Raw genomic sequence first — 21,140 nt, 5'->3', positions numbered from 1 at the left:
GCCCCCACCCCAGTCTGACCTTTCACCCTCACCTTGACCTCTTTCCACCTATCACATTTCCGACGCCCCTCCCCCAAGTCCCTCCTCCCTACCTTTTATCTTAGCCTGCTGGACAAACTTTCCCCATTCCTGAAGAAGGGCTTATGCCCGAAACGTCGATTCTCCTGTTCCCTGGATGCTGCCTGACCTGCTGCGCTTTTCCAGCAACACATTTCCAGCTCTGATCTCCAGCATCTGCAGACCTCCACGAAGAATGCTGAGCGAACTAAGCTGAGGTGTTTACCTGTAAAACTGTTCAAAAATGTTCTTTGGAAGGAAGTTGATGAAGGTATACTTTGTGGTTCTTATTTTGTTGCTCAAGTAGCTTTTCATTAGCTTTTCTGAGTTTCTGGGAAACTTTCCATTATTTGGAATGATAATTCTTTGGTTGCTTAAACCAGCTGACTTTTGTGTCCTGACTGGAGAATTTCGTGATGAAGGTGATAACAATGGTGTTGTTTCAGAGACATTGTGGGGTCGTTGCTGCTGGAAGCGGAATCGAATCCATTCTATAGAGTGTGCCATTATTCACTGGATCACTTTTCCATTTTCAGGTGTTTGGTCTGATATTGGAATAGAACAACATCACCTTTTATTGAGACAGAAACTATATTATGTAATCAATATAAGAAATAAATGATATGTGAGTACTTTAATGAGAAAACAAAAGGTCATATTATTAATCTGACTATAATTGCAGAAATTCTTCAGTAAATACAAAAAGTGCTTAGTACAGCTGGAGTCTTATTGAATTGAAGGGAGGCCCAACTAACCAAACATTTCAATATCATAACATCATAGAATCCCTACAGTGTGAAAGCAGGCCATTCAACCCATCGCATCCACACCAACTCTCTGAAGAGCAACCCAGTCAGACCCAGCAACCACCCTCTCCTGACCCAATCCGTGTAACTCTGCATTTCCCATGGCCAGTCCACCTAACCTGCACATCTTTGGACTGTGGGAGGAAACCGGAGCACCTGGAGGAAAAACACACACAGACACAAACATACACACAAACACACACACACACAGACACAGACACAGACACACACACACACACTGTGAAACCTCCACATCGATAGTTGCCTAAGGTGGAATCAAATCTGGGTTCCTGGTGCTGTGAGGCAGCAGTGCTAACCACTGAGCCATCAGATGGGCAGCACTTCAAGTCATATACAAGCAAATCCTGTTATTTAACAAAGGTGGAAGATGGCATTACCAAGAATTTAATATTGTTTCTTGCTCTTCCTATTTAACATGTAGTATTAAGAATTGTAACATCAGGGATTTGTGAGGTGTCAAATTTCTTCTCTTGTATACCAATTTCAAAACATTTTTTAATCATTAGGAACATTTTACATCTTTTGTAGTTCCCTGGATTGAAACTTGAAATGATGATTGATATGAAAAGCATAGGTGATCATTGCACAATTGTGTTTCTTTAGTCCAGAGTTTACACGTTCCAGGACCATGTTCAGGTAATTTTAAGCATCCTGCCAACATTGTGAGGTTCCTCATGTTACCTTACCAGACTAACCATTCACATTTGAGTAATAAAAGGCTAATGGAAGAATGGGGCTCATAACAGAGGTTCAACTGATTTTTTTTTTGCCAAAAATGGAACAGATTTTCTTTCCTGAGAAACAGGGATGGTAAGGTCAGATCTAAGAAGCATAATGTTACATCCTATTATCTCAGCATAGGCCAGGAAATAAATGATCCATTTGCACATCCTCACTGGTACTTATTACATCCTGACCCTAAAGCCAGCGCACAATACTTCTGTAGATAAATTATCCTCATAAAATATAGTGCAATGTTGGACACTTTTTAACTCAGAAACAAAGCAAAATATTGCAAAACGCTTATTTGTCTGCTGCTCTCCTTTAAATAAAATTGACTTAAAAAGTAATTGTAGAACACTATGAAAGGTTTCAATTTATGTAAACGAATGTCTGTAGAGTGGAACCAAGAGTGGCTTATATTAAAATGAAGAAAATTCAATTTTCAAGCTTGAATTGAATTCTCAGAATCTAGTAACTGTTGAATACTGTTTTCTGACTAATTATGTGAAGCTAATTCTCTTTTACAAGCATGGATAACCTGAAGCTTTTTTCAATAAGGTTGGCTCTTCTGATAATTCAGGAGTCTACAAATCACAATATTAGAAATTACGGAATGGTAACAGTCTGAAAAATTCATTATCTGCAAACAATTCAACATGTCTTGGATGCAGTTATATTGGAGACAGCAATATATAGTTGCAGGAGGGTCATAGACCTTTTTAGATCTTGTGCAAAGAATCCACATGGGAATTGATTCTTTTTTACCATCGAGGCAGGGTCAGTTTCAATATTTTGCAACATCAGTGTCAACTATAGTACAACTACATACAGTCAACCATTGTATCACAAAACCTTCATGATGTCAAATTTCCACTGCCTGTGAACATGATTGTACTATTGAGTTAATTGAAATTTCACTGTGGGGTACTTTCCACCTCAGAGGGGGCTAAAGATCATGCGTAGTTAACATCTTTTAAAGGAAGATCCTATAGACCGCAGAAAAGGTTTACCAGAATGTTGCCTAGTGTGGGGGATTTTAGCAATGAAGAAAGGTTGGATAGACTGTGTTTGTTTTCACTGAATTGCAGGAAGTTGAGGGGCAACCTGATAAAAGTTTACAAGATTGTGAATGACATGGATAGAGTGGAAAGTATGAGGCCTTTTCCCCGGGGTGGAGGTGTCAATTACTAGGGGACACAGGTTCAAGATGTGGGGAGCGGAAATTTAAAAGAGATGTGCGAGGTAATTATTTCACACAAAAGGTGGTGAGTGTCTGAAACACACCCTGCCAGAGGAGATGGTGGAAGAAGACACAATAGCAGCATTCGAGAAGCGCCTGGATGAATACATGAACAGGAAGGGAATAGCCAGATACAGATCTTGTAAATAAAGACAGTTTTGTCATAGAATCACTACAGTACAGAAACAGGCCATTTGGCCCAACAAGTCCACACTGACTCTTTGAAAAGTATCCCACCCAAACCCATTCACCTATTACTCCAAACTACCGCTGACTAATCCACCTAACCTACACGTCCCTGAACACTGTGAGCAATTTTAGCACGGCCAATTCACTTTGGACTGTAGGAGGAAACCAGAACACCCAGAGGAAACCCATGCAGACACAGGGAAAATGTGCAAACTCAACACAGACAGTTACCTGAGGCTGGAATTGAACCTGGATCCCTGGTACTGTGAGACAGCTGTGCTAACCACTGAGCCACCTTTGGTACGTGAAGACCAACTGTGTCGGCATAGGTTTGGAAGGCCGAAGGGTCTGTTCCTGTGCTATATTGTTCTTTGTTCTGACTAGATCAGTGACTGAATGATATTTACAACCAATTCTGGCCTATAAAGTACTCAGCTATAAAGCAACGTGGGGGCAACCGAGATGCAAGATTCTCTGCTGCACCACTGAAGACCTTGCTTACGAGGTTGTGGAGGATGAAAGATGTGCTCTATCCACATGGGACCATCAGTTCTCCCTCAAGTCCACCAACTCCAAGTAAACTCTCAGAAGACAGAGAGACAGCTGCCCATGGCAATCAATGACAGGAGTCAAATCCTCAGTGCCTGGATTCAGTGCTGCAAACTAGTATCAGGCAGTGCTCAATGAGTAAACTTCAATAATTTAAATCAATTAAACAACTCATATGTAACATATATAGCTCCATCTGAATCTTACATACTGAAAAGTGCAGCAAGTGTCACAGTGCTCTCCCACTCTCAGTGGGACAGACACTATTTTTTTCGAACTGCAATCAAAACATTTGATGAATAGCATTGTTTGGCCTTACATTCACTGGTACATGCTTTCATTTAATGGGAAAGTCATTCTTAAACCAATGCAAATTAGTGAATTCAAAAGAAAATGATAGGGTAAATCTACCGCTCCCATGTTATTGTTGATGGGAGGCTCTGCTGGAAGAGTTGGAGATATGCAACAAGCCAGAAATACTGATTCTCCAATTACTTTCTATTTCAGCAAAGCCATCTTCTGGGATCATGTCGCCAGTGAAACAACTGAGCAAATTGATGAATGCTGTGAAGAGTTAAATGTGGGTGTCAAAAGAAAATATGTGCAGCACTACAGTAAAGAGATAATGAATATTTGGAGAGTTAGGAGTTAACAAAATGACATCTAATATTAATAGCTAACAGAACAATAGCCATTCTTTTCTTCTACCCCATCTCCAAGACCAAAGATAACATAATATAAATGTCATTATTAAATAATAGTGATAATATTGTTTCAAATATTAATTGCTTTGCACTATATCAGACAATTTTAAAGATTGTTTATCAATGTTAAATATTGCTGTACTAATTGCTGTCTAGACGTAGCTCAGTGAAACGAGTTACTGGTCAAACTTTAATGGTGAGTCAGGAAGATTGCACGCTCTCTGGAAGGGAAGGCAGTGACGAGACAACAAACTGATAAGAAGCATGACTAACTCACCATAATGTTCTAAATGATAGGCTAACTTTGTGCAGAGTGGGACTTTTACCCTCAGTTGGAGGAACTCCTATTCTCTGGAGCTGACTGACTAACAGCAGTTCTGGCAACACTGAGAGTTTGGTACATTAGATTACTTCCAGTGATGAACTGCTTGTTTTATGAGGAGTGATTGAGCAGTTTAGGTCTGTATTCATTAAATTATAGAAGAATGAGGAGATAGAATTTACACACATAAGATGTTCAAGGGAATTGACAGAGTGGGAGTTGAAAGGATGTTACCCTTGTGGGGCAAGCTAGAACAAGCGGTCATACCTTTACACTAGGGGTTGGGCAGATTTAAAACAGAGAGGAGGAGGAATTATTCCTCCAAAAGTGTCATGAATCTGTGGAATTCACTACTCCAAAGTGTGATGGATGATAGGTCCCTGAGTAAACTGAAGAAGGAGATAGATTTTTAATTTATAATGGGTGGAAGAGTTATAGGGAGTGGGCAGGAAAGTGGAGTTGTGGCCATGATGAGATCAGCCATGATCGTATTAAGTGGTGGAGCAGGTTCAAGGGCCAGAATAGCCTACTCCTGTTCTTAGTTCTTACATTCATACGTTCTTAGTACTGAGCAGATCCTGGACTGAAAGCAATCCAGGATGGAAGTTTTATTGGATCTCCAAACTCAAGGAAGTTGGGCCTATTGAGTGGGAAGGATTCAAGCAAACTGGAAGGAGGGTGAAAGGGATTGGAGGTTTATGATTTAAAGTTCAAGCAGGAGAAAAAGAATGGGGTATATTACCTTCTGGGATTATACCCCTGGTGCACAAAGGGCACTCACTGAAGATAATAATCCCTCCTTCATTCCTTATAAAAAAAGTATTAAGAAAATTGGCTGCGTATCCCACATATCTGTCCATATTAATTTGTTTAAGCATGGGCAAGATCATATTTGGATCAACTGAGCCATTGACATGCTCAACTAATCCTTAGTTATTTATTTAAATATGGAAGCCAGGCTGTTGATTTGGCACCCAACCACCACCACCATGTTCTCCACTCCCCACTCCAACCCACTCACTCCCAACCCACAACATCTACTCCGTATTACATGGATCAGCTTGAGGATGGGTGGAAAGTTTCTGGTTAAAAACATGCCCAATGAGGACACATAAAGTCCAGCTCACTATGTGGAAGGCCCTTTTATATTTCTTCCAGTATTTAAGGTGGAGATGCTGGTGTATTGGTGATGCCAGTGAACTGGTAATCCAGAACATCACGCTAATGTACTGGCACTAAGAGTTTAACTTCCACCTTGCTGAATGGTGATATTTAAATTCAATATAAGTATGGAATTAAAGGCAGATCAAATGGAAACCATAGTGGCAAAACACCATCTTGTTCACTCATGTCCTTTATAGAAGGAAATCTGTCATCCTTAACTGGTCTGATCGCCATCTGGTTGACCTTAACTCCCCTTAAGAGAGAATCAATCAAATCAAGGACAAGTAGGGACTCCCACAGCCTATATAAGAATAAAGAAGAAAACAAATGTTCCAAGGGTGCGAGACAAACAGTTTCTTTATGTTGGATATGTAGAGTAAACTTTCCATTTTTGGTGGACTTTTACTGGGGAACTGCAAGGAGCGAAGAGGAAAGCATACATATCAATAAGTTGGAAGATGCCATGAGTTTGTAGGTATTATTTGCTGAGAAAACAAAGGGAATATCAAATTGTGAAAATCCCCATAAACGTGTCCTCTACTTCTAGAAGGCATTTATCACTTTTATATCAGGTTTCAGGGGACAGTATTAATCTATAAGCTGTGTTTTTCACATTATGCAGCACTTACAATGATATTGTCATGGGAAAGCTACTGTGTATAAAATGTAGATTTACATTATATTCATGAGATCCCTCATGGTTTAATTGGTAAAGTCACTACATGAGGTAATGCATTATAGGAAAGTTATGTTCATGTTGATTTTACATTCCTGTATGAAGCTGCCTGTAATGCATACTCATCTTCTGAAAATAACGAAACATAAATGTTATTTGTCAATAATAATTGACAATGCCAATATACATTTAGGAGTTGTTCTACTTCAGCAATTTTTTTTCATAAGAATGAAGCAAACTGGATTTAAAATTTTTTAAAGATTTTAAATTTTAAACATCTGCGATATGGAAAATGTTAGAAGTCATTATTACAGACTTTAAAACAGAGCACTTAGATAGGTTCAATGTAATCAGGCAGAGCCATCAAAGCTGTCCTAATGCATAGATTGCAAAAGGTTAGCATGCAGGTACAGCAAGCAATCAGGAAATCTAATAGAACATTATGTTTTATTGTGAGGGGAATTGAATGCAAGAGTAGGGAGGTTATGCTTCAGTTGTACAGAGCATTGGTGAGACTGCATTTGGAATACTATGTAGACTACTAGTCCTTACTTATGGAAGGATGTTAATAAGTTTGAAGCAGTTCAGATAAGATTAACTCCATATACTTGGAATAAGCTTACTTCCAGATGAGGAAAGGCTAGAATGACTAGGCCTGTCTGCTCTGGAGATTAGAAGAGTCAGAGATAACTTAATTGAAACATCTAAGATCCTAACAGAATCAAAAACAGAAGTTGCTGGAAAAGCTCAGTAACTTTGATTTCTCTTCGCAGATGCTGCCAGATCTAAAGTTTCAGCTCCAGTGATCCTTCCACAGGTTTTTTGGTTTTTATTTAAGATCCTAATGGAACTTGACTGGTACAAATGCTACCCAATCATGGAATCACATCTAATATTGGAAAATACGTTATATATTTTCCAAGCATGGGCTGGTTGGTGACGGTCAATATCTTGCTTGTTGCAAACAGCTGAAAGGATATGCTATGGCATATGATCATCCATCCTTTGGGATGTATGGCTTTATAGCTGGCATTACAAAACAAGATGTGATAAGATGAGGATTAGAGTTAGGGTTAAATGCAAAAATTCTATATCTGATTACTGCTTTTCCAAATTTGCACTAACCACAATTGATCTGCAGCTTGCTAGCTGTGTGCACTCTTCCATTATGAGAAAAGTAAGACATTGAAATCTGGAAAGGATTCCCGATACCGTCATTCCCCCCGTTTCCTGAGTAAGGCATAAATTCATATAACAGCATGCTGAAAAATTTGTACAGATCAAGTTTGGTTCAGCTTCATGTCCTTGGAGACTTTGTACTGTCTGTGACTACTTCTGCCTCATAGAGATGAACTTGTTCGATATGTAATGACCAATGACATAATTGAGATATACATGCTCAGTAAGCCGCACATGTGTGTGGCCGCAACCAGGAAAACAAAGTACGCACACACCCCATGAACCACTGTGTATTCGCCCCACTGTGCATGCCCATGATCAATCCTCCACGTGGCACATACCTGATGTCTGCATGCCCCATGAATCCCATGATTCTCCACATGCCGCATACCTCGAGCCTTTGGTGCTGTATTTTGGAAAGGCAAATCAGTGCAGGACTTATACCCTTAATGATAAGGCGTGGGGAGTGTTGCTCAACCTTGGAGTGCAGGTTCATAGTTCCTTGAAAGTGGAGTCACAAGTAGATAGGATAGTGAAGAAGGCATTTGGTATGCTTTCCTTAATTGGTCAGAGCTCTGAGTACAGGAGTTGGGAGGTCATGTTACAACTGTTTAGGACATTGGTTAAGCCACTGTTGGAATATTGTATGCAGTTCTGGTCTACTTCCTATTGGAAGGATGTTGTGAAACCTGAAAGGGTTTAGAAAAGACTTACAAGGATGTTGCCAGGGTTGGAGGGTTTGAGCTATAGGGAGAGGTTGAATAGGCTAGGGCTGTTTTCCCTGGAGCATCAGAGGCTGAGGGGTGACCTAATAGAGGTTTATAAAATCATGAGGGGCATGGATAGGATAAACATACATGGTCTTTTCCTGGGGTGGGGGAGTCCAGAACTAGAGAGCATAGGTTTAGGGTGAGAGGGGAAAGATATAAAAGAGACGTATCACCCTTTTCATGCAGAGGGTGATATGTGTATGGAATGAGCTGCCAGAGAAAGTGGTGGATGCCAGTAGAATTGCAACATTTAAAAGGCATCTGGGTTATATGAATAGGAAGGTTTTGGAGGGATATGGGCCGGGTGCTGGCAAGTGGGACAAGATTGGGTTGGGATACCCGGTCAGCATGGATGAGTTAGACCGAAGGGTCTGTTTCCATGCTGTACATCTCTAAGACTCTATGACTCTATGAAGAAGGCGTTTGATATGCTTGCCTTTATTGGTCAGTGCATTGAGTATAGGTGTTGGGAGGTCATGTTGCAGATATACAGGATACTGGTTCAGCAAATTTTGGACTATTGAGTGCAATTCTGGTCTCCCTGCTAAAGGAAGGATATTGTGTAACTTGAAAGGGTTAAAAAAAGATTTACGAGGATATTGCCAGGGTTGGAGGGTTTGAGGCTGAATAGGCTGGGGCTGTTTTCCCTGGAACATTGGATGCTGAGGGGTGATCTCATAGAGGTTTATAAAATCATGAGAGGCGTGGATAGCGTAAATAGTTAAGGTCTTTTCCCCAGGGTGGCTGAGTCCAAAACTAGAGGGCATAGGTTTAAGGTGAGAAGGGAATGATATAAAAGAGATCTCCGGGCAACTTTTTCACGCTGAGGGTGGTGCATGTTTGGAATGAGCTGCCAGAGGAAACGGTGCAGGGTGGTATGATTGCAACATTCAAAAGGCATCTAGATGGGTATCTGAATAGGAAGGATTAGAGGGATATGGGCCAAATGCTGGCAAATGGGATTAAATTTATTTAGGATATCTGGTCAGCATGGACAAGTTGAATCGAAGGGTCTGTTTCCACGCTGTATATCCCTATGACTCTACAACCCTATAACTCAATCTTTAGCCATGTAGCCACATCCAACTCCAGGCAAATCGCAGAAACCTGCGATTATTGAAGTAGCTGGACCTTTAGGGAAAGGGAAAAAGCTAGGTCACATCATGTCCAGCAGGGATGCCCATGACTGAATGCAGCATAAAATGGCTGAAGGTAGTTCTCAGCTGATGGAAAATAAATGGGAAGATTTTTAATTGAGGTCATAGCTTGTTTAGTTTGGTACCTAATGTTGAGCTATAAGACAAGAAATTCATAGCTTTGTAGAAGGAATAAGGGTGGCACAATGGTACAGTGGTCAGCATTGCTGCCTCACTGCACCAGATTCAGTTCCAGCCTTGGGTGTCGATCTCGTGGACTTTGCATGTTTGCCCCATGTCTATGGGGTTTCCACTGGGTGGCCTGGTTTCCTCCCACAGTCCGAAGATCTGCAGGTCATGTGGATTTTCCATGCTAAATTGCCCTATAATGTCCAGGGATGTGCTATCTAGGTGGATTAGCCACATGAAATGCAGAGTTATGGGGGATAAGGTGGGGGCATTGGGTCTGAGTGAGATACTCTTTGGATGATTAGCCCAGAATCAATGGGCTGAATGGCCTCTTTCGTGACTTTCAATCCAAGGTAACAAGATGAAGGTAGTCATGTAAAGATCTTGTTGAGTAGCAGCAAGTAGGCAGTTACTGTTGTTTGTACAGAGACAGTTAGTTAAGGAGGTCAGCACTGAGGAAAAGTGGCAGGATTGGATGTTTGAGTATGTAAAGTGACATTCGAACCAAAAGGTGCACGGGGGTGCTTTATTAGTTTACAAAACCTAAAATGAACATGGAACTTTACAAATGCTTACCAAAACATCAGGTTGCAATATACAATTCACAAAAAGAAGTCTCAACAGAGTGAAAGTTCTCACTGATAATGTCACTCTTGCAGTAAAGATGCATGCTTTCCATGCAAGAGATTCATGATCATGTGGCAACATATACATGCAATCAATGAGAGCTGCTGCAGCTAGAATTATACAATGAAATTTTTGAAGTATATTGGCTTTGTCACACAGGAACAATTCCTGGATGAATTGCACAAAATGTGATTTCATTCATTGATAGTGGATGGGAGTACAGATATTTCGGTACAAAAAATGGTGAATTTTTACATCAAAATTTGACAAGAATCTGAACCTCCTTATAAGATTCTTTTTGCAGAAATTTTGAAATTGACTGCTTGTGATAGTATCTCCACTGCAACACCAATCAAACAATTTTATGTAAATAGTAAGCTCGATTTACAGAAGATGGTGATGTTTACACCATTCCGAGTATGTATTATGCTGGGAAAGGAAAACGGACTAGCTGGAATCTTGTGATACAAAAACAAACATTTACCAGAACAGCTTTGCGTTACAGAGAAGATCGAGGACGAGGTGCTGTTTGGATGCAGGTGTCAGTTAAGAAAGATATTGAAATGCTTCTAAGAACAGTGAATATTATGTTCAGCTGGTCAACTGTGAATAAAGGACAATTTGAGAAATTTGGCAAGGTCACACATTGTGATGCAGTGCCATTTCTATCTTTGAATGAAATGAGGTGACTGTTGAGACATTTTGCAGTGAGTGCATTCATGAGAAACTAATGGCTTGACTGAGTACTGCACAGGGAGAAAGTGAGGACTGCAAATGTTGGATATCACAGTCAAAGAGTGTGATGCTGTAAAAGCACAACCAGGCAGGCAGCAGCCAAGCAGCAGGAGAGTCGACATTTTGAGCATAAGGTCTTCATCAGGAATGAGGGGGTGGACAAAGGAGGCTGAGAGATAAATGGGAAGCAGGGTAGGTCTGGGGGGAAAGGTAACTGAGAATGTGATAGGCAGATGAAGCTGGGGGTGAAGGTGATAGGTCGGAGAGGAGGGTGGAGCAGATACTGGGAAGGAGGATGGACAGGTAGGACAGTTCAAGAGGGCGGTGCCGAATTGGAAGGTTGGATCTGGGATAAGGTGAGGGGAGGGGAAAAGAAGAAACTGGTGAAACCCACCCATATGGTGAAACTCACCCATATTGATCCCATATGGTTGGAGGGTCCCAAGGCGGACGATGTGGTGTTTTTCCTCTAGGTGTTGGGTGGCTAGAGTTTGGCGGTGGAGGATGCCCAGGACTTGCATGTCCTTGGCAGAGTGGGAGGGGGAGTTAAAGTGTTTGGCCACAGGGTGGTGATGTGTCCCAGCGATGTTCTCTGAAACATTCTGCAGGTTGATGCCCTGTATCCCCAACGTAGAGGAGAGGACATCAAGAGCAACGGACACAGTACTGCACAGAGCAAGTGAATAAGTGCAGTGATCTAATAAACCCAAATATTGCCTGAAAATGCACACAAGCAACAACATCATGTTGCTTTGACAGCTTTGAACAATGCTTTCAGTGAACTGGAATCACTGTACAAATTCTTGTGGAGAAGTTGTTTGACAACAATTGAAGCTGTGCAATTACCAAAGCCAAGATCAATAAACTGAAGACCCAGTGAACGTACTTGTTGGAGTGATGAAGTAAAGAAGGGCCTGGCTGTTCCAGACAGTGATTTGTGCGCTGCTGTAACCTTCATTTATTCACCTGTTTTGTGACTGCATGGAAAGCAGATTTTCAGAAGATAAATTATTGGAGTGGCATACATTTGTTCAAGCTGTAATCACCAGTACAACCATTTATAAATTTGGTACTAATATCAAAATATTTCACTTTTGTACCAAATTATGAAGAGAGTGTGGCCTAAAAGATCTGTGAGGAATACTCCAATTTCAAATTGATGGTTGTCAAAAATGTCAAGATGAGTTCCATTCAGACATTCAGTGATTTGGTGGACTGTGCTCTAAAAGACAACCAATTTCAAGAAACGTCTGTTTCTCTGATCAGTTGTCCAACATTTCAGGCATGAAGTGCTGACTGTGAAGGTAAATTTAGCCTCATGAACTTGATTAAGTTTAAATCCAGAAATAGTTTAGAAATAGATCACTTGGACAAATTGAATGTGTATTAAGTCACACATTTCATCTGGGAAAAATATTAACATGAATGCGATGTACAACCATTGGGCAGCAAATAAAGATAGGCACAAAAAGCTGCCAACAAACAAGAGGGTCCTCTTTCGGTCAAGTAGTACATGTGGTGTACATGGCACCACACTAACTTATATGAAGAGTTCTGAGCCCAGAAAACAACTGCATTTATTTTAGCAGGTTGAACACTTGTAAATGTAAAATAATATAAATATGTTTTTAATAGTTAACACTGAGAATACATAGAAGAAAGTGAGGACTGCAGATGCTGGAGATCAAAGCTGAAAATGTGTTGCTGGAAAAGCGTAGCAGGTCAGGCAGCATCCAAGGAACAGGAGAATCGACGTTTCGGGCATTCCTGAAGAAGGGCTCATGCCCGAAACGTCGATTCTCCTGCTCCTTGAATGCTGCCTGACTTGCTGCACTTTTCCAGCAATACATTTTCAGCACTGAGAATACATAACTGTATGCAGGTAGAATGCCTGCAGCTGTAAAAGTGTATAAATGCACAATTTTAATAGTTATTAAACAAACTACAAAAAAATGTCATAATACTTATGCTTAATGGATGTAATGTGCTGCTGAGAGTATTCCAAGTTCCGTACAGGCACGAAAAAGATTAGAAGGAACACTGGTCAAGACTGCTTCTGCCCAGAATTTGTATCTGACATAGTTGGTTGCCACATAAAATTCACAAAGAGACTTCTATGATCAAATATGGCTTTAACCTGTAGTTAACAAATGCCTCACCAATATAATTGTTGCTTAAAGAGTCTCATGAGCCCTCAGACAGAGAAAAACGCATATTTCAGTGATGGCATCTATTTTTCATGTCCATTACACATTGGCAATTCAGATGAGGATGAAAGGCAACACAGATCATGCTTTTTAGAGTGAGTCTATCAAACTAGGTGATGCCCCAAACTAAAAGCTAAACCAAATTCTTCCTTGCATTCATCATTGACTCTGTAATTTCAAATTTCCTCATGTTCCTGCCAACTCTTATCTATTTCTATCTTTATTTATCTTTATCTCACCCCTACCACCCCAACCTACTCTGATCCTCAGGTCTACAACTTAGCTTTGTCAGTCATCATGATGAAAGCCAGGGCAGTAGTGATTATTGATGACCTTCTTGTCTACAGTAACACATACTCTCCAATGCTCTACAGTTTCCCACTCTTCTGTAATAAGTTGCCTCCTCTATAATTACTGTTCTTTCTACATCCTAGCATGCTGCCTTCAGTCCTTCTCTCCATCATAAGGTCAGAAGTGGGAATGTTTGTATGATTGCAACTCCTCAAATACTGAAGTAGCCCATGTCCATATGCTATAAAATGAGACAATATTAAGGCTTGGGCTGATAAGTGGCATATAACATATACATGATACAAGTTCCACACCAAGTTCCCTCACAGCCACACCATTGTCACTGCTGATTTGAAATATATTGCCATTCCTTCAGTGTATTGAGGTTAAAATCCTGGAATTTCCTCCATAACAGAGTTAAGGGTCTAACCATGTGAAATGGACTGCAGAAATACAATCTCAAAGCCAACTGGAGATGGGCAGTAAATCCTGACCCAGACACATTCCATGAAAATAAATGAAACAACTGAGTTCCCAACATGCCCATCATAGCAGTGGGCCCTGATAGTCACCTTGACTTTTAGTGGACAGAACCCCAAAACTGAATATGGCCCAGGCATCTGATAGTGTTTAAAGGACATTCCTGACTGATGTGTGCCCAGATTCCTGACTGATCTCTGTCCAATACTCTGAATAACCTACCTCTAAACCTTGATAGCTATGTCCCTGTCAGGCAGGGAGGAATTGACAAGGTAAGGGAACCATGTTTACTAAAGTAATTGTATCTCTTGTTAAGCGGAAGAGGGAGGCTTATGTGATGTTGAGACAAGATGATTCAGATGAGGCGATGGAGAGTTACAGATTAGCTAAGAAGGATTTAAAGAGAGAGTTAAGAAGAGCAAGAAGAGGACATGAGCAGTATTCAGCAGGTAGAATAAAGGAGAATCCTAAAGTTTTCTATAGGTATGTGAGGAATAAAAGGATGACTAGGGTAGGAATAGGGTCAAAAGCGCAGCAGGTTAGGCAGCATCCAAGGAGCAGGAGAATCGACGTTTCAGGCAAGAGCCCTTCTTCAGGAATGAGGAAAGTGTGCCAAGCAGGCTAAGATAAAAGGTAGGGAGGAGGGACTTGGGGGAGGGGCGTTGGAAATGCGATAGGTGGAAGGAGGTTAAGGTGAGGGTGATAGGCCGGAGTGGGGGTGGGGGCAGAGAGGTCAGGAAGAAGATTGCAGGTTAGGAAGGTGGTGCTGAGTTCGAAGGTTGGGACTGAGACAAGGTGGGAGGAGGGTAAATGAGGAAACTGGAGAAATCTGAGTTCATCCCTTGTGGTTGGAGGGTTCCTAGGCGGAAGATGAGGCGCTCTTCCTCCAGCTGTCATGTTGCTATGATCTGGCAATGGAGGAGTCCAAGGACCTGCATGTCCTTGGTGGATTGGGAGGGGGAGTTGAAGTGTTGAGCCACGGGGTGGTTGGGTTGGTTGGTCCGGGTGTCCCAGAGGTGTTCTCTGAAACGTTCTGAGAAGGTGACCAAGCATGTGGATGGGGGTAGGGCCGTTGATGTGGTATACATGGACTTCAGTAAAGCCTTTGATAAGGTTCCACATGGTAGCTGTTGGAGAAAATGCAGAGGCATGGGATTGAGGGTGATTTAGTAGTTTGGATTAGAAACTGACTTTCTGTAAGAAGACAGCTAGTGGTGGTTTTTGGAAAACTGGAGTCTGGTTACTAGTGGTGTGCCACAAGGATCTGTTTTGGGACCACTGCTGTTTGTCATAGGTGGATGGGTGAGTACGTTTGTAGATGACACTAAAGTCGGTGGAGTAGTGGACAGTGTGGAAGAATGCTGTAGGTTGCAGGGGGACTTGGATAAACTGCAAGATTGGGCTGAGAGGTGGCAAATAGAGTTCAATGCAGATAATTGTGAGGTGATTCACTTTGGGAAGAATAACAGGAAGACAGAATACTTGATCAATGGAAAGATTCTTAGTAGTGTGGATATGCAGAGGGATCTTGGAATCCATGTACATAGATCACTGAAAGTTGCCACCCAAGTTGATAGTGCTATTAAGAAGGCATACAGTTTGTTAGGTTTCATTGGTAGCTCCAGAGCCGTGATGTCATGCTGCAACTATACAAAACACTAGTGCGGTCGCACTTGGAATATTTTGTACAGTTCTGGTCGCCCCAATATAGGAAGGATGTGGAAGCATTGGAAAAGATGCAGAGGAGATTTACCAGGATGTCTGGAGGGAAGGTCTAATGAGGAAAGGCTGGGCATAGGTTTAGGGTGAGAGGGAAAAGATATAAAAGAGACCTAAGGGGCAACCCTTTCATGCAGAGGGTGGTACGTGTATGGAATGAGCTGCCAGAGGAAGTGGTGGAGGCTGGTACAATTGCAACATTTAAGAGGCATTTAGATGGGTATATGAATAGGAAGGGTTTGGAGGGATATGGGCCGCGTGCTGGCAGGTGGGACTAGATTGGATTGGGATATCTAGTCGGCATGGACGGGTTTCCATGCTGTACATCTCTATGACTCTATGACTCTAAGGCTAAGAGGGGATTTGACAGAGACATATAAGATGATCAGAGGATTAGATAGGATAGACAGTGAAAGTCTTTTACCTAGGATGATGATGTCAACTTGTACGAGGGGGCATAGCCCCAAATTGAGGGGTGATAGATTTAAGACAGATGTCTGAGGAAGGTTCTTTCCTCAGGTAAGGGTGTGGAATGCCCTGTCTGCCAATGTAGTTAACTTAACCACAGTCATGAGATTTAAACAGTCCTTGGATAAGCACATGGAAGATGATGTGAGAGTGCAGGGGGATGCGCTTAGATTAGTTCACAGGACAGCACAACATTGAGGGCCAAAGGGCCTGTTCTGCACTGTATTGTTCTATGTAATCCTGGGACTGGTTTTACTGGACATCTAGGAGTGAACAAGACTGACTCCGACCCCGTAATGATGCAGCACCTCTGACTCTAAATGCCCCAAGCAGCTGACCCTTTGTCAACACTGTTTGGCTGACAAAGGCACACCTAAGCCCCTGGACTGAGATCAGATGATCCCCTTAACTTATTGCATTAAAGGCATGGCAAGATATAAATACTGCTAGACTTTAAGTTCCAAATGAAGTATCAAAACATAAAAAGGCAAAGCAGCGATTCTGTGAGTATCCAAGTAACTGCAATGTCAGCGAGTGCTGAGAGACTTCAGTAATGACTGCCAAATGGCTGTTATTAGGTTTGCCAGTAACAATTGCAATACCGATGCAATAGGAAAATCAGCAGATTAAAATCAAAAGTAATGAAAACCTACAGCATCATCCAATCAATGAAAACAGCAAATCAGAACTATAAACATAACGTATTTATTTTATCCAAATGCACAGCTGGTAAAGTTGCAGTTGGAATGATTTTTTTTTAACTTGTATTTCTCTAAATTGCCTGGCTAATTAGCCTCTTGCACTGTTCTTTCTCTTCGATGCTGAAAACAAGGAACATTTCAGGAAGTCAGAGACAATAAAACTGCAAGTCAGAATTTGTTGGGAAAGGAATCAGGTGAAACATAATCCAGGTATAACTGGTCATAAACAAGATGCAGTTTTGTTGGCCATAAAGTATTAACACAGAGTCAGGTTGGATGAAACTGTAAAGCAGGCTTCGTTTGGCATATCAGCCTCTATTGAGACATCTCAACCTTCAATTTTAACCCATTAAAATGACACATTTTAAAATCAAAAATAGATTACAAACATTTGCTGAGAAGCAATGAGGTATACATATTTGTATTGCTGTGTTGCAGAGGAATCCAAATTCTCAATTTCATGTCTCCATGTCTTCAACAATTATAAAATGAAAAATGATAAGACCCATAAATAGGCTTTATGGCCTTTGTGTGTTGTCTCTTTTTTAAAGTTATCAAATTAATTCCACCTGTATGCTCAACCCCACTTTTCCTTCACAGATATATAATTTTATACATACATATATATGTGTGTAATTTTCCTCCAAATGCTTGAATTTTCTTCCACTTGATTAGATTACTTACAGTGTGGAAACAGGCCCTTCAGCCCAACAAGTCCACACCGACCCACATCGCACCCATACCCCTACACCTAACACTATGGGCAACTTAGCATGGCCAATTCACCTGCCTGCACGAGGAAACCAGAGCAAACCCACGCAGACACAGGGAGAATGTGCAAACTCCACACTGTCAGTTCACCTGAAGCAGGGATTGAACCCAGGTCTCTGGCGCTGTGAGGTAGCAGTGCTAACCACTATGCCACTGTGTCACCTGTTTCTTTTTCAGGCAGTGCATTCCAAATCAATGCAATTTGCTGGATAAAAGGCTGTTTCCTTATACCAATGTTGACTCTTTTATAAACATTTTAAATTGACACGGACTGGGAAACAGCCTTGTTGCCACCACAACAGTTTCTCTGCAGTTATTCATGTACACTTTTGAGACTGTAAACATTTTTGTTATGAGCACATTTGCCCCGTATACAGTGAAATAGAATTTACTAGACATTATGTGCTAAAGTCAATGTGAATTGTCATTTACTCAGCACCAAGGTGTTAGAAGATTAACTGTAAGGAGGGTAAATGCATGAAGCACTTATAATGAATGTGACATTCACTAATGACAAATGGAGCTCTCGACTCTGCATAAATTAACTTGACCTTTTCAAGAGAAGTGTAAATGTTTGAAGGAAAACACATCTGTCCGCATTAATCATTTCATCAATCAGAGCTCAAATAGTTGTATTGTAATAGTTTACTCCTGCACAAGAGGTTGCTCTACTAACACAAGGCTAACATATTTCACTTGAAATGCTTAATCTGAAGTGAGTATTTTTATTATTGCTGCACTAGGAGCAAGTTCAGTTTAATTTAGCTGAAGATTTATGTTGAAATTAGTCCTCATGTAATTACGTTTAAGATGAAGAGTGGCTCAAATTTTTACTCTAAGGTACACTTAATCTTTCTTAAGGAAAAAAAAGGCAGATCTTAATTTGTTCTCCTGAACAGTGCAGTACACTAAACTTCATTGTACAGAGTACTTGTATAACTAGAATTTCAGTTTAAGTATAGCATTTTATGGATTCAGAGGCTAATTTGATAGGCATTATTCGAAAAGCAGGCTGTTGTCAGAGTCCAGGATTTTAATTACCCATGGGAGCCAGAATGGGAGTGGCTATTCTTTCAAACAGTGTTCGCAGAGCTTATGTCCCAATGCTTTGGGAATGCAGAAAGGAGAATATGGGGAGTTAGGTACTCACTCTTCACCTATGCCTGAATAGCTAGGTAAAAACAAGGACTGCAGATGCTGGAAACCCGAGTCTGGAATAGAGTGGTGCTGGAAAAGCGCAGCAGGTCAGGCAACATCCAAGGAGCAGGAAAATTGACGTTTCGGGCAAAAGTTCTTATTCCTGATGAAAGGCTTTTGCCCAAAACATCAATTTTCCTGCTCCTTGGATGCTGCCTGACCTGCTGTGCTTTTCCAGCACACTCTAATCCACACTATGCCTGAATAGCTGGTTACCAGACTAGGAAAGGTGAACAGGTAATTTTCAATTTTTGGATTGTAGACTGCACCCTAATACTCAGGTGGACTTGAGGGCTCAGCTGTTGGGATTAAAGCAGGAAGAAGTTAAACATTGCTGAAAGATTTTTAGAGACACCTGCATTGGTCTATAGCATGTGGTGAGGGAATCAATTCATTGGAAAAATTTGTTTCACCCTCACCAATCTACCTGTCGTAGCTACATTTGCCTGTTGCAGAATTCATTGGAGAAGGTTCAGAAGGGAGGTGAAAAAGTAAACAGGAAGAGCAAAGAAGATTTACGAAGATGACTAGCAACCAAACAAAGGGAATCTAAAGGCACATCAATAGGAAAAATGTGTTAAAAGGAGGAATGTGTTAGGTTAGGTACCAAAAGGTGGATTAACCTAGAGACAAGAGGCATGGTTGAGATTTTTAAAATATATTTTGCGTTTGCCTTTACCTACGAGGTAGATGCTACCCAAGCCCTGGCAAAAGTAAAGAAAATTCAGACGATAGAATGAATTAAAATTGTTAAGGGGGAGGTAATGGCTGAGCTATTTGTATTTAAATTTGATAAGATACCTGGACTGTTTGAGATACATCCAAACATATTGAAGAAAATGAAAGTGATGATTGCAGAGGCATTGGCAATTATCTTTCAATCTTCAATGGATTCCAGGGTACATCTGGAGGATCGGAAATTACAAACCCTTTTCTAAAATGGTTGTAAAGATTGACCGAGTCAGTTTAACTTTGGTATTGGGGAAATCTCGAGAGCAACAATTCAGTTTTGAATTAATATTTACATGGGAAAAGATGGATCGATTTGGAAGAGTAAATATTGACTTGCTAAAGGAAAATATTGTCTAACTAACTTGCTGGAGACTTTTGAAGAAGTAACAGAGAGGGTTGTTGAGGAGAAGTCCGTTGATGTGGTGTATGCAGATTTCCAAAACACATTGTAATAAAGGAGATAGTGATCAAGAAATCATGCTCAGCACACATCTCAGCAAGAGAAGCCCTTTCTATTCCAACTGCCAATCCTATTGTTACTGATGATTAATTCCCATGTTGATTGTTGATCTGCACCAATCCTTGCATTGAACTCATTTATTTGACCTTTATTAGTAGCAATCAAGCACTGGAGATCACTTTAGAATTCATCCTCGAAATCACCAAGGTTAGTCACATTATGGGCATAAACACCAAAGATAGTTGCTTGCCAGTTGCCATGCAGACTAAGTTTAAATACCATCAGGTGCACATCAACACTCTTAACACTAGGCAGGCCAACTTACTGATGCAATAATTTATGACGGCAAAGTCTATGTTAGCTTCTTACAACTCTTGTTTTACACATCGTCTCCAAAGGAATCCACAACCTTCACTGACTTTATTGAGTTGGTCCTCTTCATTAGAAGATTTTCAATCAGGTTAGCAGAGCACTATTGGCCTTCAATAAATCCATTTTACATAACAAATGCACAAATGCCCAATTTACTGAATCTTTTCACCCAAATTATTGCCTCTTAAAGATGTCCTAGTATTGACATTAAACTGGCTAATCTGTTTTTGGTGGGTTTATCAATGTATCCTTTTTTTATTATTAATAGGGTATTCAAGACAATGCACTGCAATGGATCAGTTTCCTGATTTGTTCATTCAATCTTTGTCAGCAACAATCCTTTCTAGTACACTAGCAGAATTTACATTTGCATAGCAAATTAAATGCAAATGTACCTCTCATAGAGATTTCAATGAGGTCAGCCGGGTGGACCTCATTAGCCTGGTCCAATCAGGAAACCCTGGCTAACCTTTATAAACAGGAGTGTCAGCACTGCCCTTTGATGTGAAGGGCAGTGTTTGTCACTGGCCACCTGGGTGTATTCCTATCTTCCTGGTGGTGGAAATTGAATAAAGATTCGTGCACCTTGTGTCTTTCACTGTGTCTCACACCTGCACACACACACCATGGGTGCTGGGGACAAAATAAGCACTAC

General features: G+C 40.9%; 1 protein-coding gene across 7 annotated transcripts in view; it reads right to left on the bottom strand.

The window, feature by feature from the left end:
• atp10b (ATPase phospholipid transporting 10B) overlaps positions 1-21,140 on the bottom strand; it is a 268,819-nt gene that overhangs the window by 105,582 nt on the left and 142,097 nt on the right. For all 7 annotated transcript variants that reach the window (XM_043703360.1, XM_043703365.1, XM_043703361.1 and 4 more), the window contains one exon: positions 284-602. In XM_043703360.1, the coding sequence (XP_043559295.1) occupies positions 284-564 (281 nt within the window). In that variant the 5' untranslated portion in view covers positions 565-602. The remainder of the gene's footprint in view (positions 1-283; positions 603-21,140) is intronic.

This window comes from Chiloscyllium plagiosum, chromosome 14, assembly GCF_004010195.1.
Source record: "Chiloscyllium plagiosum isolate BGI_BamShark_2017 chromosome 14, ASM401019v2, whole genome shotgun sequence".
Taxonomy (NCBI): domain Eukaryota; kingdom Metazoa; phylum Chordata; class Chondrichthyes; order Orectolobiformes; family Hemiscylliidae; genus Chiloscyllium; species Chiloscyllium plagiosum.
The sequence above is the reverse complement of the archived record's forward strand: the minus strand, read 5'-3'. Positions and strand labels throughout refer to the sequence as shown.